Here is a 27,090-nt window from a genome sequence, read left to right as displayed (position 1 = left end):
CCTTTGTAATATATGTGGTAAGGCCATACATAAGTCAAAGTTTCATTGTGGAGCCGGGTGGCATGGAAAACTGTAATAGGATATGGTATCTTTCACCTCTTGGGCACTGGTTCATATTCCATGCTGCTTAATACTGAGCAGAAATTGCCTTCTGAGTGCTGTTCAGTGACCTGCATGAATTGATTTGGGGTCTCAGTAAAGTTTCTGTAGTTGAATGTCCTCATAACAGGAAACTCAGCAGTTGGGACCAATTAGCACCCTTGCAGCAGTCTGCACAGAGAACCTATAGTCTGACTGGGGATGGAGGCAGATCTCCTTTCTTGCCTTCCTAGAGGTGCTCTGCATGGACCAGAGCATTTAATAAATACTTAATGATAAAAGGAGGCAGAGGAAAAGAACTAGTCTTCAACTCAAATCTGTTCAGGTGTGAGAAGAGAGGATCCATTCAGAAACCAGCAGTACTGTGATTTCTTCCTCCATTTTGTCATATACATGTGATGCTCTTCTCCCTGGAAGTTTGTCACTTAGTGGATGACACCGTATTTTCATTTCCTCTGGCCAAGTCATGGATAACCTAAATGTCAGGTAGCTGCAGAAATTTCTGCTGCATAGAGGACAACAAGAGAATATCACATAGGATTCACCACTGAATCATGCTTTCTGAAAACATTTTTCATCAGATTCACCTGATGTCTGTGTAGCAATTAAAACTTGCTGGGTTTAGCAGCATATGCCCTCAACTTAATTATAAGCAGCATTTCCATGGAATGATATGGCAAGATTTTTTCACAGCTCCATTCTTTCTTTCTGCTTGCCCTCAATACATGAGCAACGAAACCATCCGCACCAATTTTGAAAGTGCCATCAGTACAGGATGTGGGTGAAGCGCTTTATAGTTTACCAGGCAGAGAGGCTGAGGTGTAAATAGCCTAACTTTGCTAGGATATCAGGAGGAATGAGGATTTCTTGGCTCACAAAGTAGTGATTCATTAAAATGGTCTCTAGTTATTTTTACAGAGGCAGCATAAAAAGTGATATCACATTTACAAGTCAGTGATATGAGTCTGCCATAGAAAACAGCCGCAAAGAATTTTATTGGTTATTTGAAAAATATGTACATGAGTGAATCTGAAAAGATTGTAACCAGAGCTGGCAAAAAACCTTTTCAAAGAAAATCTCAGCTAGTTAATGGTTCTGTTTTAGGATTTCCTCTGTAATACTTTTTCTAGTATATTCATTCCTTTAAAGAAAAGGAGAGGGATTGCTCCCTTTGTTCCATAAAGCACAATATAAAGGAAGGTTTAAAAAGCCTGCTTTTCTTTACCTCCATCATAACCCAATTTCTGCAGTACATGTAAAATCTAATATATTGCTGCATAAAGACCATAGAAGTCTGGAGAAATTGAGTCATTCACTGCCCTACATTCTGATACTTAAGTTGCTGGTAAATAATTTATTTTTAATTCATTATTCTCTTTTGAAGAGGAAGTTAAGGTAGAAGTTCATATTTCACTTTTTGAGGATTCCTTTGGATGGAGAAGAAATTATTGAAATATGTCCTGCAATGAAGAAATTAAATCATTGAGTCAATGTGCAGTGTCAGCCAAAAAAACTCCTGTAAAATACTGGACATCTGGATGGGGATGGAGAACAAGACAGAAGGCAGCATTTCACTTGTATAGAGAACTGTAGGGTTCCACTTCTTGGGTGCTTTGTAGAATACTCAGGAAGGCCATAGTGGAGTTACAGAAGTAGACAAAGGAGGCTAAAAAGATTGAAAGTGCTGGAGTGCCTTCTTTGTGAGGAGAGACTGGAAAGGCCAGGATTTCCATGTCTGAAGTGGAGAAGGCTGAGGGGGGCTGTGATCATAATTTACAAAGTCTTAACAATACTAATAAAGCTGAATGTGGACCTGAACAATTTCTATGCTACAAAAGACTGGGAGAAAGCAATGTCACTAGGAGGAGATGGTTTCAAGTGGTATTTTTTTTAAAAAAATTGGATCTTGTTGCCACCGAAGGTTGAGAACAGACGCTGTCAATGTGTTCAGAAAGGAATGATGAATTCATGGACAAGAAGCCCAGAAATGGTTTCCAAAATGACCACACAAACATGACCCATGGCATCCTACATGCAGCAGCTGTGGATGCCTGGGGAGGAGGAGATTGCAGGAAGTGGACAGAGTTTCTGGTATTTCTTAACAGTTTCCTCCTGGTGCTATCAAAAACAGTGTACTGGGATAGATGGGTTATGAATCCGACCGAGTTGAGCATTTCTTATGTTAGCTCCTGTACCGAGCAGAGCAGAAGCTCCACTGCAGCAGCACAGATGGAAGTGTTAGTTATGCTGTGGAAGCTGTGCAGGGAGAATGTATGACTCTAACCTTCATATGAATCTGAGAAATTAGTCATACATCAATTATTATTGAATTTTTGTAGATTGATTGTTTTGCCACATATCATAGTACATGCTCCCTACTTTGTCCTCAAACTTTTGATAGGATTTCTACTTGTTTCATGAGCAGTGTTAAAAGTGTTTTTTCCTGAAGTAGTTCTTTGTCTTGGGATATCTCTGTCTCTTGAGCTGAGACTATAAGGTTTCTGGACACAGCCTTGCAACTTTTTATTTCATTCTTGCACTCTTTGTTTGTCAGTGGTGTATGTTTTCTTTTTGAAGTATTTCTATATGCAATGATTTCTCATGTGGAACCCTGTGAATGTCACAGCCAATACCCTATGTGGCCTCGGTAAGCTAAGAACTCATACCCATCACCTTTCATACCCATCAGTCTTTAGATAGTTCTGATGTCTCCTTTAACATCAGTGTTTAACATTGGTTTTTTACATAAGGTAGCTGCCTTCCATAACTCTTAAAAAATCTTTTTTTCTATAACATATTTTTTATACATTTCATTTTATAATTTCCATTTAGTCTTTTTATGGTTGCATAGTGGATTAATATTATGTTCTATTTTATCTAATCACAGTAAAAAATTTTAGTGACAAAGGTGACTTTTAGAGCATCAGTGCTCAAAATTGGAAAACAATCCTAATTAGGCTTTAATTTGCAATATATTATTTCACAGATATGGGTTTATATTAATGCATAAATTTCTTAAAAATTCTTTAGAGTTTTTTTTAATGAAGGGTTTAATTTTTTTAAATGCTTTCTAAGCCTAGAAATCCTTACTGCTTGCTTTTTTTTTTTCCTCTTTCACATCTTTTTTTGGCTCTTCAGCTATTGTGAGTCATCATTTCATTGGAACAGACACCTGCTGTGTTTTTATGAATTATTACTGTGTTAAAGTTAACTTGGCATATTTTTTTTAGAATTCTCTTTTTTGACATCATGTTTATGTAGTGATTTTTTGCTGTGACTGAAATGGAAATAGTTGGGGTATGGATATCAGAAGTTAACATAACATTTTCCTTTGCAGGTTTCCAAGCAAGAACAGAAGAAGATGGATGTGGCTGATGGAGGAACAGTCGAGACTTCTTCCCGTTACAGCGGGGCACAGGACAGTGGAATTGGCAGCGACAGTGTTAAGATCAGAATCATTCAGATCGAGCAGCACAGTGGCACCAGCCAGCACCGCATTGCCCGTCCTTCCCGCCAGTCTTCCATCGTGAAGAATCTCAACTTCATCCCCTTTGACATTTTTGTTACATCAAGTCGAATCTCATTGATGACATACTCATGCACTGCCTCACCTAAGGCAAAATCAGTGCAAGATCAGAAAGATGGTGAGAAGATAAGTAAAAGCTCCTTGAACCTTCCAGAAACAGTCTCAGGCAGCAGCCATGATCTCAAGAAGCCCAGTCAGCCATGCATCTCTTCTGTCACAGCAGACGATCTTTTGAACAGCAACCCTCCCCTGTCTGCTGGGAGAAAGACAGGTCTTTTGTCCCTGGAAAGTCTGCACGCTTCCACGAGATCATCTGCTCGACAAGCCCTGGGCATAACTATTGTACGGCAGCCTGGGCGCAGGGGAACTGGGGACATCGAGCTACAGCCGTTTCTCTACCTGGTTGTGTCACAGCCCTCTGTGCTGCTCAGCTGCCACCACAGAAAGCAAAAAGTAGAAATATCAGTGTTTGATGCTGGCCTTAAAGGAGTTGCCTCAGACTACAAGTGTACAGGTAAGAGCATTTAACATCCAATCCTGGTCATAACTGTGAAAATGATTGCACAGCTCAGAGTTACAGCGGGTGGTGGAAAGTTCTCCTGAGAGAACTTGAGGACATCTTTAAATATCAGTCTCTAAATATACATATTTTTAGGATTATACCTCACAGCTGAATCAAGTTAAGTGTGTAAAATGTTTGAAATTAATTAAGATCTAACCTTTTAGCAACCAGTTCTTCCTGTTTCTTAGTATTGCTTTCTCATTACCAAATTGTGACAGGGATTGCTGCATTGCTGTAACTTCTCAAAGTTTTCTAAGGAAGTATAAGTTGTAAGCCAAGGTAATTTCATAAAGAGCATCTTTTATGACTGAATGTCACAATATTTTCATATACTAGCCTACCAGTAAAATGTAAAGATAAACACTGTAGAAGAACCTGGTGTTTTGGACATAAGCTGTAAAAAAATAATGTGATCTTTCAAACACCATCTAGTGATGTCATGTATTTTTAGTTTTTATTCAATTGAGCAATAGGGTTTTGCAGCAAATTCTATCTCTTAAAAATGCTTTTTTTTTTTTTTTAAATTCCATATGTGAAGTTTATAATTAGAGATGTCAAAATAGCTGTTCAGTAGAAAATACTATTTTTCTGCCTTATCTGTACTGTTGAAGACAGAAATCAAATGATTGCAATTCATTTGTCTAGCAGTCAGTAAGGGTATAATGATTTCATGAGATGAATCATTATGGAGTGTTACCTCAAAAAGTGTAAATGATTATGCAGGGCTCCAGGTGAACATACAGAATGATATGGGACATCAGATTGTTTTCTGAATGAGAGCTGTAGGTACTGCTGGTTTTCCTTGGCAGTATTTCCTGCACAGCAGTTGTGAAAAGTAGTGTACTTTTCTGTGCCACTTAACCAAATCTTTGCTGAATGAGATTGTATCTTTTGAAAAGTAGCACTAAAATAATGTGCTTATGAAAAAGACTAAAAATGCAATTAAAACCGTTCTTAGAAATCTGAATTGTAGTGGAACTTTTAAGAGGGATTAAACAGTGAGAAAGATTAGGCAGTGGAAGAGAAGATACTTAAAACAGGGAGATTTGTTCTCTGCTACATTTTATTAATCCTTCTGTTTTCATCTTCCTTTGCTGTTCTTGTTCTGTTCTGCCTTGAACAAAACACATCTGTGTCATGAATTTGATTTACTCCAAATTCTCATGTGTATTTCTTAAACACTACATGAAATGTGGTCATTGCAGCAATTAATGTGAAGAGAATTCACAAAGCAAAGCTTGAAGAAAGCTTGGAGTAGGTCTGAGATCACATCTTCAGTAAGTTACTGCTTTTGGAATGCAGCAGGACTTCTTCATTTCTCATGTCTGAGGCATTCGAGCGTGTCCTTAGTACAAGCTGCCACCACCAATGAACTGGGCAAAGTTCTGTCCATTCTGCTTCTACAAATGATTCCTGAAGTATTTCACCATCTTCATGTTTATCACAGCAAATCTACAAAACACAAGCTGTAATAAAGTCTTCTTACAAATTGGAAGTGCATCAGAGGGCACAGAGGCATGGCGAGAAGTCTAAATAATATGGTAGGAACATACAGCCCAAGAACTCCTCAATCACCATAGGTTGCTCAACTGGAAGACCAAAGATTAGCCAGACACAGCTCTTACCCTTTTCTTTATTTCTCCATGTTGGGCAAATGTAAAAGAGTATTACCTCCAGGTAGGACTCAGACATTATATGAAGGTAGAAGTCCTGGTCTCATCCTGCAGCCTTTGTGGGCAGTAGATCAGTACCTTCCTCGTGTATCACACAGAATCCTGTGCTCGCTGCTAAAGCAGTGGTGCCCTTTTCAAAAGAGTTTGAGAGGTGGATGCCAAAGTGCTAGTACCTAAAAATGCCATCCTAAATGTGTTAATAAAATTAGGACACACTTCAAGTTACATACTAATTCACTCAGCAAAAGAGCTAGTATAAAGTTTTTATTGCCTCTTGTTCAGGAACACCTGCTGTGCTGCTAATTGCATCATTTGGGATTAATGTTGTCATACCACTATAGTAACATGTTAGTTTGGAAATTTCTATTTTTTTCATTTCTAACATGTATTAGATGGAAAATAGCTGTGAACTATGTGTGTTTCATATATGTGTGTGTGTGTATGTGTGTACCTATTACACACATTCTATATATTGCATATCATAGAATACAGAACAAGAAGCTCTTTGTGGCTTTTTTTGTGCTGCTGTGGTTGATTTCATCAATCAACCAACACCAGCTTTTCTTGATACTGTGACTATTTGCTGACAGTTTTGTCTGAAAGAGATGCATCATCAATATGAAGAACAATACAAAGTTTATTTAAAAGACCTAAGTTAGTTTCCTTCTGAGAGTGCATACACATGCACTATATTCCTATATTTCTCTGTGTATCAAGGACCAGAGAGTGGGAAAAAGACAAAAATGATGTTTAAATTCCAGTGAAAGTTGCTAAACCATATTTCCAGGTAGCCTCTCTAGAGGACTGCTCGTCTGTGTATACATACACATGCAACTAACTCTATAATCTAACACAGAATGGGGAAGAGAACATAATCTAAATTTAAAAGATATATTTTAACTGGATTATAAGAACTGAGGGAGTATCCCCTTGGAAAAAAAACCCAAAAACCTAAAAAAACTAACAACCAAATCATAGACCTAATGAAAATACTGTGAAGATCGGCAACAGCACAGCAGCAGCTAAAAAATTCAGGCCTATAACATTGCAAATTTTGATCACAGCCTAAAAATTGAGACTTGTCTGTGCAAAAGTAAAATTACATTGTTATAAAGTTTTGTTGGTAATCCTATAGGGGTGTTTCCTCATTTCTTAAACTAATATGGTTAAAATTTGTAGTTAAGCTATATATGAAATATTTACATTACATTCAAAATATGCTAATAAAATCTCCCCCATTTAAAATCATTCTATGTATTCTGTGCATTCTACAGCATGTACACTGCATAAGAGTATTTTAGGAATGGTTTAAAACATTTGGAAAAATTGTTTCTATCAATTTTGGTGTGAAATTTTGAAGACTTGAATACTGTTCGTTCAACAGTCATAGATTTGGGTCTTGTGAAATACTGTGCTATTTCTTACAGCTTTTATAAAAGAAAAAAAAACTACAGTTCTGAAACAACCCTCAAATTTCTGCAAAGCAGAAGCAAACACAGAATTGTGTTGAAAAATTAGGAAGGTTTTTTTTTTTGGTTGATATAAATTTCTCAAAAATCTTTAGAGTAAAGAAAACCTGGTGATAGTCTGGATCTAGTTGTGCTTTTCATCCCTCACCTCCCAGTAGTGTACTTCTAAAAAATATGTTGTTTAGCTGTAAGTCAACAAAGATTTTCTAGACTTTAGAAATGCTTCTAATAGGTAATTTGATGACAGTCTATTTTATGAACCTTTGTATAAAACAGGGAAATTATCCTTTAAATTGTACCAACATGAATTTTAAAGAGAATAATAGTTAGTCCCGGGCTGGTGACAGAATTAAGGGTTACTGCTTCATGATGGTTTACTGCTTTGAACATTGTGTAGAAATGAAGATTTTTACTGTTATGAAGCCATATGTATTTTATTTGGGACAAGGGCTTTGCTATTAGTTTTGAATAGAGCATAAAATTCACAATCTTGCACATTAAACTATCACTCCCTTTGTGAGACAGCATTGTACAGTGGCTGAAACACCAAATTTCATCCAAAGAACTTGGCTTCATTGACACTAGCTGTGTTATTCATTTTTAGCTTAATTTCTGAAACATTAAAGAAATAAGAACTTAAGAATTATATAGGAGGAAATAGGCTATTTAAAAGTTCTGTAGTCTGTTTATTAATTAGCAGTCAGTAGCAGCACATTTCCATCAGACCAGTCTCTGTATGTGGAAGCATTTCCCTGCCTGGCAGCTAAAGATCAATGGTTGTGCTTCCTCAGTCTCCTCTACAACCAAGTCCACTGGCAAGTCAGTTTGTAGAAGCAGGAGACTTACTAGGTTCTTGAAATGTAAGCTCAGTTTTATTATGCTTGTGCTAAACTTCTTCATTTGTGTTTTGTAGTTGCACAGCTTGATTATAATTATTGCTAGTGCAAGGTACAGGAATTTGAAATCAAAGTAAATAAATTAATGGAATAAATTTTAACTCCTTAGTAAGTGGCACTAAAAAGACTAGTTGGTCCTTGTGTTTACTTGTGAGATTCTGTAAAAATAGACTGAAAGATACTGTAAAATGACCCTTTTGTATTAAATGCTCATCCTATATTTAACAAAAAGGCATCTGCTAACTGTTAGTTTTTACTAACAGAGTTTTGGCCATTTTTACTTAAATAAAAGTGGGTGCAATTGTTTCTAATGTAATCTCATAAGCTGCTTTTATAAATATTTTTTTAAAATCTTTATTTGCTTTGTTTCAGGTAATGTAATCCAGATACAAAATTGCCTCATTTCCTGACCACTGTGCTCTGGGCATTCTTGAAAAATCTTTTTTCTATTTGTTTGTTTGTTTACTTTCAAAGAGGAGGTTTTGGTGCTTGGTTGTTTCAAGGGAGAGAAATTTCTCAGTAAATATCTGTTATGCATGGAATTTCTTCAACTTCCGCCAACGACTCATTTGCAAAGAAACAGTCATTGTGAGGCCGTCCAGAATTATTCTTGATTTTTATTTTATTTTATTTTATTTGACACCCACGCCTTTGATGGCAGGGGGTCCATGAAGAGCAGATGCAGTAGCTAAGACCACATGTAACCTCTGATCTAATGGAAAGCCTTTTCCAGGTTTTTGCATGAAAAGCAGCACAGGCTGGCTCTGGCGGGAAGCCTGATTCACTGCCTCTCTGTCAGCCTGTGCTTCCTCCATGGCAGAGAGAGGATTTAAAGCTGTTTCCTCACATGGCATTGAGGGAGTTCTGCTGGAGTGTCACCTGTTCCCCTCTGGGTATATTTATTGTCCAATACATCTGCAGTCATGGATGAGGGGGGAGCAGTGCAGCCCCCACCCATAAAGCCAAATTGGCCTGGGAATGTGCATTCCTCAGGTTACTTTAGTGCTCATTTTTAAGCTTCCTGACACAGCACTTGTGAGTACGCTAGCAGAAATGTTTTTCTACTTGTTTTCAAAACGGTTTCCACTGGACTTTAAAGAACACAAGACCAAACATTCCACTTCAGAGTTTCAAATGCGGAGATGATTGCAGCATCATACTGGCTTTTAAAATTGACTGCAGACCAAAATATGATTCATCCATTGAAATAAAAGCAGATTGCAGTGCTGGTTTGGGCTGGGTAGCGTTCCAGCGGAGCAGGCCAAGCTGCTGTCCCACACACGCGCTCGGTAGCCCTGTCCCCTGCCTGGGGCTGATGGGGCTCTGCGTCCCTGAGCTCCCCCCTTAAAGCCTCCCACAGGCTATGCCCCCTTAGCTGGCCTGGCTGTCAGCTACCAATAGGAACAAAGACACATTTTGGAGAATTAAAATCTTCAAGATATGAAATTGCCCCTGCCTTTCTCATTTCTTTTCCCCTTACTCCCTGTTCTTCTCAGAAGTGTGGAATATGCTGTCTGCTGTTAACAGAAGACCAAGGGGATAGCAGTGAAATCAAAAGCTTGCAAATTCAAACCAAGTTTAGGAAGATATTTTATAAAGTGAATCTTGGAGCTGAGGTCTGGATCTCAGCAAGGCTAAAAGTGGCTTTGGGTGTTCGGGTGAATTAAAAAATAGCCAGATTTTCTCTTTTTAATTTAAATTTTTATTTTTGAGGGGAGGGAAGAAGGTAAATGTGGATCTGTTGAAGGCTTTCCCTTCTGAGGCTGACAGATTTTAAATTACAGACTTGTAATTTATAGTCTTTTCAATCTGTGATAGTTGTCTCACCATTTTTCTTTTGCTACCACAGACAAATTTTTCACATGGTGTAGAGGATAAAATTTCTGGCCATCTTCACTGTTCCTTGCCTCTCAATCCTTTCTTTTCTCTGTCTTGGCTTGCTGTGGAGTAATTCTAGCCTCTCCTTTTACTTATATATGCATCCCCTGGGTTTTCTCCAGCATTTTCTTTACACAAATAACTGCGAATTTAAGTGTTGATTTTTGGGAGAATCATAGAAAATGGAAATGGAAATGACCTATTATAATACATTATTCAGAACCAGTTCCCTGCTGATGCATAATTGTTCCCAATTGTATATTTTATAGTGTTCTGTCAAGTGTATTTTTAAACATTCTGAATGCCTCCATCATTTCCTTGAGAGACAAGAGTCCTTTTTCTAATAGCTCTTTTCAGCATGAATTCCTCACTTTTCATTCTAAAATTCTTTTTTTTTCATTCAATTGCTTTTCTGTTTCCTGTACTTTTGACATAAGGATTGGTTGACTGATAATTAATTTATTCCTTTCCTGATTCTTTATCCTATGAAAATGCATGTGCTGTTTTCTACCTTAGAAGATATTTTAATAGGGACACATCTTTTGGTTGTTTGACCCTTGAGATATATATTTGTCTTACCCTCATACATTCTATTTGCAGCTCCCCCCAAGTTTTTGATGTACACAAGCATAGTCAATTTCAAAACCTCTGGATTTTAGCTTTTTTATCATTACATAAAAAAAACCTGGCATTTTTGGCTGGACAGCCAAGACTGTTACCCAGGTTCCAAATCAACTCTATGCCACGGGCTTGGAAGTACTTGGGCTGGCTCTTTGCATGTGCTTTGATATTATCACCTCTGATGCAAAATTGTCAATGCAATACTCCTGCTTCCAAAATTACCTCCATTTTACTTGAACTTAAGGAACGCTTGAACTCAGTAAGAACAGTGCTGGGTTAAAAGTAATACATTTTGTTGGACTTGCGCTAATTTTGTGCATTGAGGTTTCTTCATGCTGTGTTCCTAATATGTAAATTTTGGAGACCTTATTATTTACATATCCCAGTCCTGCAATGCCCCATATGATGAAGACATGACAGAGCAAAACAACCTCCTGAAAGTCCCATGGTTGCTTTATTTTTTGGTTCCGTGCTTAAGTGCTGCAGTTCCCAGTGGCCTGAGGGCAGTTTGTGTAGTTAATGAAATATGTCATGCAGGGATTTTCTGCTATGTAAGCTCTTTTCATCGGAGATACTTTCAGCTTGAAAGAGCTACAACTTTGAAATAATTATTAGGTATTTAATAACATAAGCACATCTTAGGATAATAAGACTACCTGTAATTGTATTTTACAAAACAAGCATTCAGCTAAATGTAGTGGATTTTCTGAAAAGCTGGTGCAAGATATAGGTTGCTATATATACAGTATGTGATATCTTCCAGAAATGAGACAAAATTATGGCACATTGCAATGTTTTGTGCCATACAGGTACACCTAAATGTTTATATTAATACTTACAGAGGAACAGTAATTTAGACATGAATTTAATCAATTCACTGATGTTCATTGAGCAATATTCAGTCATTTTTACAATGCTTTACACTATATGTTCTGAAAAACATTAGAATGTTAGCTGCTTACAATGATCTACCAGCACAAAATAAGGTATTATTTTATAGATCAAAGTCAGAGATAACACCCTTGTTCAAAAGAGCTACAGATCTGTGTTTTGGAAAAAATGTGTACCTTGGTGGTAAAAAGGATGATGATGATGAGTAATAGTAGTAGCAGTAGTAGCAGCAGTAGCAGTAGTAGCAGCAGTAGCAGCAGTAGTAGTAGTAGTAGTTTCAGTATACTAGAAAAATGCTGGGCACAAGATATTCCCTAAAACAGAATTCCCCTATAGAAACAGGAATATGCCACACCACTCTGGTTATTGTAATTAAAAGAAAAGGGTTAAGAATCATAAAAATGTAGAAATTCTCATGGAAAATATACAAATCTGTTGTATGCAGTGACAGCTCTTAAATAACTGTTGAGAGCTGACTTTATAAATGTGTGGCAGGAATAGAGGGAAGAAAAGGCTGTAATGTATATGCCATACAGTACAAATACTGCTGTAAAGTCATTGCCTGAAAATTGATCAAATAAAAACAAAAGAATGTGCTAACTTTTGATCTTTTCCATATAGATCTAAAGTCATGATCAATTGGTTTCAGTAGGTTCTTTGAAATCACATAAGGGTTCATATGTGCCAAGTTTTATATGAATCACATGATAAGGTCAAGAAACACAAATTCCAAAGCTGACTTTATATACCCAGTCCACATATGACTGTGATACCACAATACCATATGTTCACTGTAACAGTGAGTATGTAAATCCTGTTCCTGAAAGGAATTAATTCAGTAAAACTCAAAGCAATTATAGAAGTTTTTAATTGACTGAAAAGGAGAGAATAGCTTCAAGAAAATCTCCTTAAGTTGAGGATGAGACAGACATTCAATGATCAACCTAGGAGACTCAATAATAAACAATGAGTGATTATTTTTAATTTAAGACCATAATGCCAGAATTGAGAATGTTTATAATGAAGGTCATGAGTCCCTAAAGATTAAAAAGCCTTTTTACGCAACTGTTTTTGCTATGTGTGATACGTGGAAAATGAAGACAAGAATAGCCCTTGGATGGATTTAATCTTAATGTACTTTCATAGTATTACAGACTGATCAAAGGAACACCATTCAAGGTGGTACCCAAGAATAGCTACTGATTAGCGATTGAATGAAGCACTAAAGGGAATGATAAAACTGCACTGTTGTCATGCTCTGTTCTGAGCTCTCATAGCATTCTGAGTTTTTTGCCTTTGTAATTTACCTTTCCATTATTATTTTCTCTACCAAGCAATGACAGTAAAATCTAGTAGCAGGTTTTGAGCACAAACTCTCTTGTAAGGAATCCTTAAGTGTCATTACGTAATCATTAATTAAAGCTGAAATTATGTGCTATTTCCTGTCATCTTGTTTTATTGATGTATTTTACTCATATTTTACATGGTATTTTTGTGTTTTCTGTATTTTTTGTAATTAGAGTTTTGTCCTCTTGCCCATGAGTGCGTGCATTATTCCACATGTGCATCTGTCTATAGGTGCAAGTGCTATATAAACCAGTTATATTAGGTATAATATTTACCATATTACATTTAAAACTTTTTAATTTTGTCCAGTCAATTTTGTACGTAGCATTTTGTAATTTATCATATTCCTGGAATATAATTAATGACTGTGATGATTATCATCTGTAGATCCTGGGAAGACATTACCAGAAGCTCTGGATTATTGCAAGATTTGGTTGCAGACAGTAGCAGGAGAGGTAGATGCTAAAAGTGGGATTCCACCTCCTCTTATCACTGTGCAAATTAAAGACTTCCTTAATGGACCAGGTAAGTGCTGCAGTTTATTCTTTCTTTTCTAAAGTAACCTGTTTTTAAATATCCACACATAGACACAGGATGGAGCCCTGAGCAACCTGATCTAGTGCAAGGTGTCTCTTCCCATGGCAGGGGAGTTTGAAGGAGATTAAGGTCCCTTTCAACCCTAATTATTCTGTGACTCAGTGATATCAGATAATCAGAAATGTATTGTATTCCTTTTTCATGAATGTGAAATTTTCCTCCAGCAATTATCCTGAATGAAAATGAAAACTGGGGAATGGGCAGTCCTGGACCAGTCAATGGTTTAAGGTCTAATTATTAATTTTCTTCCCACAGTATGTTTAGAAGGGCTGAATTTGTTAAATTTCCAGCAGAATGAAGCCTACCTGCCTCTAGTTCTAGAAAACCGAAATGTTATTGCAGTTGTGTTTAGAAAATATGACTTTTATAGTGTTTCTGAAGACTTTGCTAAGTCATCTTCTCTTAGGTTCTTTGAAATCTGGATACCTGGCACTGGAAATTCCAATCACCCAAAGTGCTGACACTGTAAAATTTAAAAATTAATGCTATTCTGTTTCTTTAATTAATGTAAGTGGTGTAGTGTAGAGGTTTGTTAGCATTTATGTAACATAATGTGACTTGAAGTTCCACTCCTAGAGCATCAGAAATTCCTGCAAATTACATTCTCTATTTTGTGATGTATTTATAGCTACATTACAATGTAGAATAATTGAGGTTATAGTGAAACTTACAAAATACATAGCAACTATTTTCTCATACGCATATTTGTTATAGTTTTTTGAATTATTTGACTTATTTTTTATCCTGAATATCCTTACTTCACACAGCAGAGTGAGCTGTTACCAGTCATTCAGTGAGATGTTCTTCAGTACTCGGTTTTCCTGTTCATTCAGTTACCTGTGCATAGAGTTTTACAGCACAGTATCTAATCCTGGATTTGCAGAAGAATTACCTTTGCATGCCTTACAGCTGTAACATCTGAGCACTACAGTGATACTAATTTACCTGCACAACCCTCACATGGATGATGCCCTTGCCATTTCACAGAAGACAGCTGAGGCACAGAGACATTAAATGTTTTCTCATTTTATTAAGGTTATCAATTTAAAGCACACAATTTAGTTTTCCAAAGTACTTGAAAATAAAGAATTTGGTGTTGGAAACACAGCTCATATTGTCTTTTGGTAAAGCAGTGATCAGTTCTGAATATCAGAGCCCAAGACATCAAACTGAGTAACTGGTGAATGAGACACATATATTTGACCCCTGATTATAAATACTGTGGTTAAGTAGCTTGAAATTTTTTTTTTTGTGCACAGGCAGAAGTTTCAAGGAAACAATAAAGTGTGTGAACAACCTCATCATTGCCTCTTTTTTCTCATTTTCCATGCTATCTAAAGACATCATTTTGGGGAAGACTTCTAAAACCACTTGACAATGCAGAGCTTTTGTTACATGGATCCATATCTGGGTACCTTAATAGACCTTTGCATCTTCAGGCCTACTGCATGTTCTGCTGCCATTTAAGGAAAAAAAATGGTTAATTGATAGTAATGATGGCTTTTCATTCTAATCAGGGACAGCACAAGAGGGGTTAAGATACCTGCTGTCAGGGGTCAGTGCTGCCAGAATGGTTTTATCTTTTTGCCTCCAGTTCATATGTCCTCTGTCTCCACATTTGTCAGATTTCCATATTCCCAGACCCTTCACTTGTGTATTCCACTTTTCTTAAGGTTCTCACTGTAGTTTCCTGGCACAGCCTTTATTTTTAATTTATTATACACCTGAGGGTGTTTCTCTGATGCTGTCCTGTCAGCAGGACAGATTCCTAGCTAAACTAGCAAACATGGAAGTTGGCACCAGCTTGCAAGGTGTATATTCACAAATAGTGTGTCTACCCCAATCTCACCAATTCAACTGTAACTTGCATTAGTGTTATATCTCTCCCCTCCCTAGTGTTTTGCTGAATAGGGAACTGGAAAACCATAAATTAATACATCTTAATCTTCAATCTATTTATTCTTGCAAAACATTTAAAACTTCAGTGATTTCTTCCAAGATCTATTCTTAGCCAAAGAATTTTTTTCTTTTTTTCATCATCTTTCTGCTACTAATTGGAACTATCATTACACATGACTCAATGGTAATTTCTCTGAACTTTAATGAAGTGTTTGCCAGTGTACTATAACAAAACAGCTCCACTGTCCCTTGTAGATTTCTCTAACCTCAGCTGTTACCACTATGAAATCCTCTTCAAATAAACTAACCTTTACCAAGAAGCCTTCCTTGGGGGATGGAAGATTCATTGGATGAGTAATGGAAGGCTCATTCTGCTTGTGATTGCGTCAGAACAGCACATGCAAAGAGTTACAAGAGCCTAACAGCTCCTCAGCAGGCTACTGGAAAATGAGTTACTAACTCCCCTGCGGGACAAGCAGTCCCCTAACCACAGCTTCTTGCGGGGTGAGGTAGCTTGGCCATCAGCAGGCCTGGAGAAAGTGTTACACCACCATATCCTAGCTCAGCTGGCAGTTGTTCTTTGAGGACAAGAACCTCAGCAAAACTCCTAAGAGCTCTTGCAAGGTCACCAAACAGTATGTTTGATGGGAGACAGCTTAGCTAATAAATTGAATAAATAAAGGCACTGCTGATCTAGTTATGTTGCAAGCCTTGAAAGCTATTCTTTTTTGGTGAATATCTGGCAAAGAATGCTGCTACTAAGTGACCTATTTTCTAATGACATAGTGTGTGTTTCATAGTCATTTATGTATATATGGTTTATAACCGTGGTAAGTAAACTGCTGAAATGTATTGAACGCATTGGTAGGTGCTGCCTGTTGGTTACAGATGATCAACTGTTCTGAAAAGTCAGCTCATTTTTGAAAGCTGTGCCTATGCAGACAAAAATATGTAGCAGTTGGGACAATGATACAGTTTTCTGTGTCAATTTTAAGTGTTTGGAGTTCAGTGGTTTAATTGTAATGCCATTTTTCTTTCAAAAAACATTGTTGGTGTGCTAAGGTTAAATTTCAGGTATAAGAATCAAACATGCCTGTATTTTATAATGCAAAATACTATCGAGCAGTTAACAGGAAAAAATCTGAAAGTGGTTCCCAATGTTTGCTGTGTCAGATAAAATAAACAAATTTACAAATAGACAAATCTTTTGTCAGCTGAAGTAGATAAGTAGATGGTGTTCCACAGAAAAATCGTATGGTTTCACCACACAGGAAACCAGGTTGTCAGTCTATATTAGCTCGGAGATCAAAAAACTACAGCAAGTAGCTAAACTTGGAAACCACTAATTAAATGAGAATAACAGGATACATTAATGCACTTCTTGCCACATGCATTGATTATTTTGTACATTTTTGGCAACTAAAGAAAAACTATATTTCTTCCAGATTTAAGGTAATAGGATCCTAGGAGAAATAAGCATTCATCATCAGGCCTGTGGGAACAGACCTCAACTTTAACCCCACAATGTATTAAAGGACTATTATTTCTCTTTTTACAGAAACTAATTATTTAAAATTTTTTTAATTCCATTTACTTCACTTTACATGACCCTCTATCTTTTATATTCAGTCTGCTACTGGATTGTACATCCAATTTGAGTCTAATACATAGAAGTGCTATTTATTGCTTCAGCATTAGATATAATTCATTATGTGAAGAACAAATGTGACCATCTTGTTTTAATAGATTTTGAAAAATTACCGTCTTTACCTTCTAGTCCTTCTGGAATTTTTTAATCATCTTTCTTACATATAAAAGCTGTCTTTGATGTAGTCTTTCTGGATGCAAATGATACAAGAATGAGTTTATGAAGTACAGCTTCATACATATAGCCTTAAAGTACTTATACATGCAAATTATGGATGCTTTATACTGAAGTCCTCTTTCCGCAGTAGCTACTTGGGAAGGCACTGGGCTAGATGTGAAGTAATGAAGATCCTTGATAATTCACCTTTATAAATAATTTCTGCAGAAGGCAATATCCAAATAAACTAAGAAATGTTGTGTCCCAGTGAAAGATAAAGTGAGAGCTGGGGACCTGGTGGGTTTCTCTTTCATGCCAGTCTCTCCACACATGGTTTGGGGACCATGAGGGGCACAGCAAGAGGATCTAGGCTTAGGTATAAAAAACAATAATCAGAACTGTACCCTGGCACTCTCTCCAGCCTTTTTTCCCCATTGTTTGCAGAGGCAACAATTGTATCCATTACCAAGGTCAGTGGTTTGGAGAAACCTGGAAAATAGCAGCTACCAGAAACCCACTAGAATAATATCTCCAGCAGGTGATAGATTAGTTGGAACAAATTGGAACCATTGCACTTCAGCAATCCTGGTTTCTTTCAAGCTGTTTTAAAAATGTTGTCATTTTAATACACAATATCAGCCCTGCGGAACAGTCCCCACAGCAGGTTAATTTGAATCATATGATGTATCACTGCCCTCAGCTGACATGAGCTCCGTTCCATGTGTGAAGCCATAATAAATCCATTCCCAACCGAGGCAAATTCCCTGTGAGAAGGTGAACTAATCCAGGCCTCACACTGGCATGTTAGCCCTCCGTAATTGAAAGCAGGGCCACCTGTTCCCAGCACAGTTAGCCTATAGAGAGAAAATTAGCATTAGATCAGATACTTAATATATTGAAAAATCATTCATACTACTTGCAAGTTCAGCTGTGGGCTGCTTAGCATGACATCATATATAAACCTAGGAATGTGCCCACTTGATCCCAGTTTAACAGTTTTGTTAACCATGGTGTTTGTTAACTTTGAAAGGAGAATTTTTTGATTTAATGAGAGCTGACACGTGAGAAGGGGAACTAGCCAGGGTGCAGACTTTTCTAATTAACTCTGGGTCATTTGCAAAACTTCTGAGCTTTCTAGTAGGCTTTTTTTTCCCTTTGCTCTTTTACAAACAAGTTTTTAAAGCACTGACACTGTAGCCATGAAATTATATTTATTTGATTAAGAGGGCAAAGAGAAATATTCCAAACAGGTGTACCAGCCTGTAGGTATTGCTTTGGATTTGACACATATATTGTCTGTAATATCAGTGTAATAATGAGTAAAATCATCAAAGTACCTCTCTAAAACCAGTGTCTACAACACTTACTTTAAATTTAGTTTCTTATATTTCTCAGTAGAGAAAATGAAAACTGCACACTGAAGCCACATGGATACATTGGACAATATTTTTTTATAATCTTTCTCAGCATATTGGCATTATTTTAACACTTAATTTCAAATATTTGCTCCATTTTCTGACAACTTTCTTCTTTTTTTTTTCCCCCCAACATGTCTTAATATAGATGTACTATTCAGCAACTAAGCAGAAAATAGAGTTAGTATTTATGGATTCTTTTCTTTTCCATAAACGTGCTCCATGACCTGGAACTATTTATTTCGTCTCACTGTATTGTGCTTCATCTTCCTTGACTCTCTGTTGAGAGAGTTAATGTTTCCCTTAGCCAGGGTTTCCCTTTCATGATAGTGCCTCCTGATGCCCCCATTATAGTTTTTGGCCTCACCACCCAGCCCTTGACACATTTCTGAGCTGTATTTGGGAGCTGCACAGTTACTCAATTTCAGTCAGCATCTACTGAATAGCAGTAACTCTCCATTGTTTATTAATGGTATCTTTGGGCTTCTTGACCTACAACAATTTATCTTGCTTTACTTGTGACAGTTTTAAAAAATTAATAGAATTGCATCACTCTGAGCCTTGTCTGCGATCTCAAAGCTGGGCACTGACTCGCTGGAGCTGGTAATGTCTAAGTGTCACCTTCACGTAATGTCAGTGACACTCCAGGTCACGGAAGTAGGTGTTGTTCCTGCTGGAGAGTGCCCAGCAGGGCTCAGGGTGATTAAGCTCCCTGAAGGCTCTAGTTTCCCATATTGGCCTTGCAGAGCTGCTTCTGTGGGGCTGCAGCACACAGACAGCAGTAGGTAGAAATACTGAGCAGTGACTACCAGTCTCTTCTAGACTAACTGGCATCTGTCTCACAGAAGCAGAATGCAAGATGGACTGCAGATGGCCTCTGAAGCCTTGTCTCAAGTTTCCTCCTCATTTTGCCTTGATCCAAATTGGGAATGATGAATTAGAGGATAAAAACAATTCATTTGGATGCTTCTTGCTTTTCAGTTTCTCTTAATTTGTGTCTCTTTTGATGCTTGACCAGACAATTGAGAACAGTACAACCGGTCTTTTCTTTACATGTCTTTTTCCTATTTTTATAAATTTAATTTTTGCAAATCAGCCATTACCCTTTTTCTGAAGGGCCACCCTGACTCCAAATCAGAATCAGAGCTCAAGATTACCTTTACCTTCCTCATATTTCTTCTGTTTAAACTCCCCACATTAGGATGGGTGGCTGAGGGAGAAAGAATATCACTGTTGGTAAAATGTTTCATGCCATCATCTGCTCCTCTTCTGTTTAGGACAAGGAAATTAAATCATCTTAAGCGTTCGGGATAAATAGTTTTTATAGAAGTACTGTATATTAAGAAGTTTAATGTTTTACAGCCTTCTTGGGGAAGGGGAGAGCGAGATCCATGCTCAACCTCAAGAAAGATCTGTCTTTTTCTGTATCAACTGTGAGAAGTAAAATACCCACTGCTGAATGAGGAAAACGAATCAATTCTTAGAAAATGGCATCTTTTTCTCTCCCACATTTCAACATTTCTCGGTCTTTGAAAATATCCCAGTCTTATAAATGATAGAATCATTAAGATTGGCAAAGACCTCCAAGCATCAAGTCCAACTTTGGACCTAGCACTACCATGGCAACTAAACCATAGCACTAAGTGCCGTGTCCAGTCATTCCTTGAATACTTCAAGGGATGGTGACTCTAACACCTCTCCGGACAGCCCATTCCAATGCCTGACAACCCCTTCAGTGAAAAAATTCTTCCTGCACTGGACTTCCCCTGGCACAGTTTGAGGCCATTTCCTCTTGTCCTCTCACTGGTTGCCTGGTAGAAGAGGCCACTCCCCACCTGGCTTCAGCCTCCTTTCAGGAAGTTGTAGAGACCTGTAAGGTCTCCCCTGAACCTTCTTTTCTCCAGGATAAACAACCCCAGCTCCCTCAGCTGCTGTTCATAAGATTTACTCTCCAGACCCCTCACCAACTTCACTGCCCTTCTCCAGACATGCTCCAGCCCCTCAATAGGGGCCCAGAACTGGACACAGCACTCGAGCTGTGGCCTCAGCAGTGCCAGTACAGGGGGACAATCCCTGCCCTGCTCCTGCTGGCCACACTATTGCTGAGCCACGCCAGGATGCCACTGGCCTTTTTGGCCACCTGGGCTCACTGCTGGCTCATGTTCAGCTCTTGTCAATCAACACCCACGCGTCCTTTTCCAAGAAGCAGTTTTCCAGACATCTTTCCCATAGTGCTGTATGGGATTATTGTGACACAAGTGCAGGACTCACATTTTACCTTATTGAACCTCATGGACTTGGCCCATTGATCCAGCCTGTCCCTATTCAGTTTAAGACTAATCTTCATGACATTTACTTTCTGGTACTTAAGATTAAGGAAATGCTATTGTAGTTTTTAAGTCATAGAAGTAGTAACATTGTGTACATTAACTTATGGCATATATTAGAATAAGCCCACCGAAGCTCCCAGCTCCAGTAAGAGCTGGAATTTATCTGGAGCAACATGCTAGGAGCTTTCAATATTTTTGTGTTGCTTATTCATCCTTAGGCCTCTGAATAAAAAGTCCTTTTGAGTAATATCTTTATCCCAAGTTCACAGATGAAAATTATATCTTCCCAGTACAAATTTGAATGTTATTGAGAACAAGGGTAAAATACTTATAACCCTGAAATTTTTTATCTGAAGCTCTAAGTAATAAAATGACAAAGAAAGAAATTGTTTCAGACAGAAATTTCAGAATGCTGCTCGTAGGTTTTCTTTTATAGTTGTTATGATTTAGTTCAAACAGGCCATATTGAATCCATTGGGTTTTTTGTAATAGATTTCAAAATACATAATAAATGTAAGTAATATGATGACTAATGGGTCAAGTGAAGTTGGAACTTTTAAAATGAGAAAATAGCTGGAAACGGTTTTCAGGAAACTATTCCAGTTGATTTTTGGTCCCCCACAAGGTGTACATTAACATAAAACTCCGTAGAATTGCCTCTGGGACCTGAATTCCCTCTCTGATTTCATTATTCCAAAGTGTTTCTTTTTCCTCCACTGTTAAGTCATCTCCTGGTGTGGTGGGAGCAAATAATAAGTGTAATTTATTTATATTTATCTAATCTCCTTTTAACTCATTGGTTATTTCATCATTCTGTTTCCTAGTTGCTGTTCAGAAAGATGTAAAGGCTAATTAGAAACTAATAATTGAAATACACGGATTTACTGAGTAATCTATAGAGAAGTAGTGAAGAAAGTGAGGAAGATGCAATTCAAATTCAAATGCTATACTGTAATCAAAAATTGATTTGATACTATCTAGTTCAGTTTGCGTTAAGTGTAACAGAAATAACTCACTTGATGCAATCTATATGCAAGCACAGTAATTTTTTCACTTTTTTTTTTCTGGAAATAGGTAACACCTGGCAAAATAAGTTACTGCTAATATGTCTTAAATCTAAAGAATGCATTGGGTTATAATTTTGGTAGCCAGTCACTAGCAGGATGAGAAGCTGATGTAATTGAGGAATTAAAGGTGACTTTGAGCTACCTTTTTCTCTGTCTTGATTCAGATGTAATTTGGGCAATCCAAAGAGTTAGTTGAGTTACAAGAAGACTATTTTCCTAGAGATACAGAATCTGCGCAGTGTTATGTGATGTTCTTCCCAAAGTGTTTAAAATAATCTAAAAAAACTGGGGGTTTTGGATTTTGCACTCCAAAAATTTTATTCCACTTGATTCTATGTGACTCATAGATTTTAAAATTCTTTTTAGCCCATTTTGACTGTCTGGTAAAGCTGCTGAATATCTGTCTTAATCAACTCCTATAAATAGCTCTTCATATTTCATCAGTATTCATTGTTCTGTCCATCACTTAAATATATTTTCCTTAGAGGGAAAGGTAAAGTTTCTTTTACATTACTAAGGATAAAGTATAAAAGAGGTCAAAGACTAAAGATTGCTCAATTGTGGGTTTTTTTTCTCTCTTTGAATGTTTTACTTTAAATACCAAAGAATCTCTTTATATAATCTTTAACCAGTTGTAAAAATAACCTATGTCATTATGAGGTAGTTAAAAATACTTGCAGTGAAAGTTCCAAAGTTACATTTTCTGCAATTATGCTTCTGGCAGCCACCACATTCTATAAAGGATTATTTACTGGATGATAATAATAACTTCATAAAAAACTTTATAGTTATCAGTCATGACAAGATTTTTCTGTGTGACATGCACAGTTTCCAAACAGAAAAGAGGGAAGTCATTTGCATTTTTCTGGTGTCCTGGTGACCCTTTTTTTATTGCCTTCTTGGATAAGTGGCCAAGAGCAGTGATAAAAGCACAGGCCCAGGTGCCAAGCATGTTCTACCACTGAGCTGCAGCAGCGCCCTGTGTCTTCTCTGCCCTGGCCAAAGGAAGCCCCAAAAAGAACTTCTGCCTTTGTGTTCATCTCATCTTTCACACTCAGTTTGGGTGTGTTAAGCTTTGGGTTGAGCCCCTGACACCTGTTGGGTCAACTTAGGTCTAAGAAGCTTTTAGGTGTCAGGGAGGTTTCTTGGTTTTTTTTTTTCCTCTTCTGGGCTTTATTACCATAGGAAAGTGCTGGCAATTAGATGTGTATTAGATAAAGCAATTAGATGTGAAATTTGCTGTACCAAGGAGTAAGGGTCCTCCTTTACTAACTTAGAACCTTAATTATTTAGCAGAAATCAATAAATAACATCTATTTTACTCCTTTATTACTACATTACTAAGGGAGAAATTTAAATTGATAAGGCAGTTAGGTAGTTTTTTTTAACATTGCATTTTAAAAACGCTCCTTTTCATCTGAATATTGTAAATAAATTAGTGTCATAATGTCAAATGGGTCTCTGCTTTCTTCCTAACTCCTTTCTCTATTCAAAGGAAGGAGAGGCCTAGTGATGTCTGCATAAAAGGCAGGCAAATCTCGGGGTATTCCAAGTGCCAAGAGTGTGGGAAGTTTTTCCAAAGTGTTATGACTTTTTTCTTCCCATGGTTTTAATTAAAATGTCAGTACATAAAGATCTTGAAAAATCTAACAAGTTGATCTTGTGTGGTTTTGGATGCCTGGAAATCTTCACAGAATCACTGAGGTTGGAAAAGACCTCTGAGATCAAGTCCAACCTTTGATCAGCACTGTCCATACTAGCCCATGGCACTAAGTGCCACGTCCAGATGCTTCTTGAACACATCCGGGGAGGGTGACTCCATCACCTTCCTGGGCAGCCAATTCCAGTGTTTAACAACCCTTTCCAATCCTTTTTTCCTCTAATGCCCAGCTTCCTAGCTTTGGGACTTACCTTTCTACTAGACCCACATATTAGCTAGTTGTTTTGTCATTCCTAGATTAGTGTGGAAGGCTTTCAGTGCAAGAGAAAAGATTTTCCAAAAAACAGTAATTGAAGTTGTAAGTTAAAAATAGCTTTTCAGTCTTAAACTTCAGTTAGCTGTAGCTTGTGGTATAGTACAGACTTTTTTCTAGGATCGTTTTTTTTTTTTAGTTCAGCTATGAGCGATCTTACACAGCCATTAATAAATTTCTCTTATCTTTTTAGAAAATGTGCCAGATATTTTTTTGGGGGAGGGGATAAAAAAAGTACTTTTTGATGTGTCTGTGAGTCTCTGAAGTCAGTATAAACCTGTGCTTAAAAGCAGCTCTGAAACTCTGTCCCTACAGCCCGTCACCACTGGTGTAAAAATTTACCTAAAGAACAGGAGAATCGAGCTCATTAGTTTGCATCAATGTTAAAAGTAAGATGTGATCCTGGACAATTTGAAGCTAGTTTTGATAAATATTCATTAATCTGTGTAAAACCTTCAACTGACAGTGTTTCCTGTATATCTATAATGAAACTCGAAACTAAGTAGTGCTGTTTGAATGCTTAATCTAGTTTAGATATATGCACAGAATTTTAATCACTTTTGGTTCATGGGGTTGGGGTGGTGGCAGTCAAATAGCAAAGGGAAAAGTACTTTTCCCCCTAACCAGAATAGCTGTCTCATTACTGGTCAAAAACTGAATTTGAAATAAAAAATCCTAAAAACTAAGTTAAAAGCTGGATTTCTCTAAGGAATTGTTACGTACTTATACTGCAGCACAAAAATAAGTTTCAGCCTTCATAAAATCAGCGCTTCCTATCTGTGAAATAATTTTTTGGCAATTCCTACACCTCAGCTACCAAGATATCACTATTAACAATGTTGTTCATATTAATTGTGATTCCTGAAAATTCTGTGAGTCTTTCAGTAGTCTGAGAAACACCAAAATCCTTTTTGGTGAGGAGACAAAAATAATTTTAAAAATAATAATGATTTTTTTTTCTTAATTTAAAAACAATACATTATTCCAATCTCCTTGAAAAATGAAGAAATCTATACATATCTCCATTTTTTTATTTCACATTTCATCTTGAAAATGCATAGAAGACTGCTGCATATGAGCTGTGTAGGAAACAACACAATACACTTGTTATTCACTCATTTAAATGTGTTGAAAATGTTCGCTGTTGGCTTTGGAGTTAAGTCAAATAGTTTTTCTGGATATAAAACTCAAGAGAATGTGAAGTATATTTTTATTCTGACACAAGAGAACTAATGTATCTACCCTCCTACACACTCAAATAAAATGTGTGTCTTTCTGATAGCTGTGGTGATCCCTGGGAAGAAATGAGATAAAATCCACATTGTGCCATTTTTCTTCCTTTAAAACTGTATATAGTGATGGTTGCTTATAGTATTTTTCATTATATTTTAATTCAGATTTATTGCTAAAAATATTGTTTTGTTATGTTTTAACATTGATTCAGTCCTTGTAATGAAACATGGTGGGAGTATGATGGAAAAGCTATTTCCACTCAATGCCTAATATTTGCAAACAGCTTGAATAATTGCACTATAGCTTATCACATTTTTTTCTCCAATTCTCCCCTACAGCTGACATAAATGTGGACATATCAAAACCTTTGAAAGCAAATCTCAGTTTTGCCAGGCTTGACCAAATAAACCAATTCTTGAAGAAAATCATAACCACAAATGAAGATGTGCTGAGGAAGGAGTCTGCTTCATCTGCTGGCATTATTCCAGATGAGGATGTCACTTTGATATCCAGACACCCCAGTACAAAGGACTTTCTACCTGCAGTGCACACCCACACTGTGCAAAAGGCTTCAATGCAAGAAAATTTGTGGCAAGCCCTTTCCTGCTTCCAGAAAATTTCCATTCACACCGTTCAAATGGTTGTTTTGATGGAAACCATCCCACACCCCAGTAAACCTTGTTTGTTAGTCTCTTTCTCAAACCTCAGTGGGAGCCTGAATATTAAAAGTGGACATAAAACTGCAGGTAAGAGGTTTTTTTTTAATGTTGGAGGAGCTACTGGTTTGTGTAAGTGGTGGTCTAGTGACTGTTTCTAAGTGTGGGGCATTGCAGGGAACTGCTCCAGCCAACATCATAAATCCACAACAGAAAATAGCAAACCCCTGATAGAGTCTCTTACCTGAGTTTTCCTTTCTGTAAGAGAGCACCCAAGAATGATTAATTCCGTAGTTAATATTCCCTAGCTTGTAATTACTATTTTATAGATGGAATTCTGGCTGAATTAGTGGTTATGAGAACCACTCCTTTGGTATTCTGATAATTTAGCACATAATTCAAAGGGTAAAATTTTGACAGTTTTCACTCTGTAACTAGATTTTCTTCTTAGAACCTTTGTTTCTGTCTCAAAAAAATGTAAAAATAATTGTTCAGAGCCCTGACAGGTGCTACTATGTAAATATTGGGTCATGCTGTTATTCTTCTCCAGATTTATGAAGTTTTCAATTTTTACATGTTTCCTCTGCACACCTGAGAGTCACACAGGGAAAACAGGCACTCTGGCCTCATTACTGGAGCACTGCAAGGAAACTTTATGCCTCGGGTACAATTAACCAGATACCAGAGACTTGTTTAAAATAGAGATATTTTGAGTGTCATTGTAAATTGTTTTATTAATATTTCAATAAACTTAATAAGATGGTATATTTCCATGGTGTGGAGATGAGCCAGATGGAGGTAGCTGCAAGAGTAGCTTGTGAGGTGAAACAGTCTCTAGCTGAGAGGAGCAAGTTGTTGGCCAGTTGAGGTGGTGATTTATTTCTTTTTCATCAGAAATATTTTTCCTCAGGCCAGCAAGTTTCAGTTCTTCTTTATTGTTTTAAAAGTTAAAAATGAAAAATTTAAGGTTCACAGGACGTGAAAACCCATGAAAGTGCCAGGGACTGAAACTTTTGATTTATCCTTTAATAAACAGCAGTGCAGGCAGGAACAGTGCTTGTGTTCCCACGCTTTTCCATTCGGATCACATCTCTAGCATAGAAGGCACTGCAACTGAGCAAACGCCTTTATAATGTGCTTTAAATAGTTTTAGT

The 27,090-nt window shown here is 37.2% G+C and overlaps 1 protein-coding gene across 7 annotated transcripts in view; it reads left to right on the top strand.

Annotated features, from left to right (window-relative positions):
- Positions 1-27,090, top strand: part of VPS13B (vacuolar protein sorting 13 homolog B) — a 418,409-nt gene that overhangs the window by 297,996 nt on the left and 93,323 nt on the right. For all 7 annotated transcript variants that reach the window (XM_086881610.1, XM_086881633.1, XM_086881628.1 and 4 more), the window contains exons 34-36: positions 3,437-4,139; positions 13,350-13,487; positions 25,619-26,026. In XM_086881610.1, the coding sequence (XP_086737736.1) occupies positions 3,437-4,139; positions 13,350-13,487; positions 25,619-26,026 (1,249 nt within the window). The remainder of the gene's footprint in view (positions 1-3,436; positions 4,140-13,349; positions 13,488-25,618; positions 26,027-27,090) is intronic.

This window comes from Cyanistes caeruleus, chromosome 1 (assembly GCF_971803275.1).
Source record: "Cyanistes caeruleus chromosome 1, bCyaCae1.hap1.1, whole genome shotgun sequence".
NCBI lineage: Eukaryota > Metazoa > Chordata > Aves > Passeriformes > Paridae > Cyanistes > Cyanistes caeruleus.
This window is presented reverse-complemented; position numbering and strand designations above follow the sequence as displayed.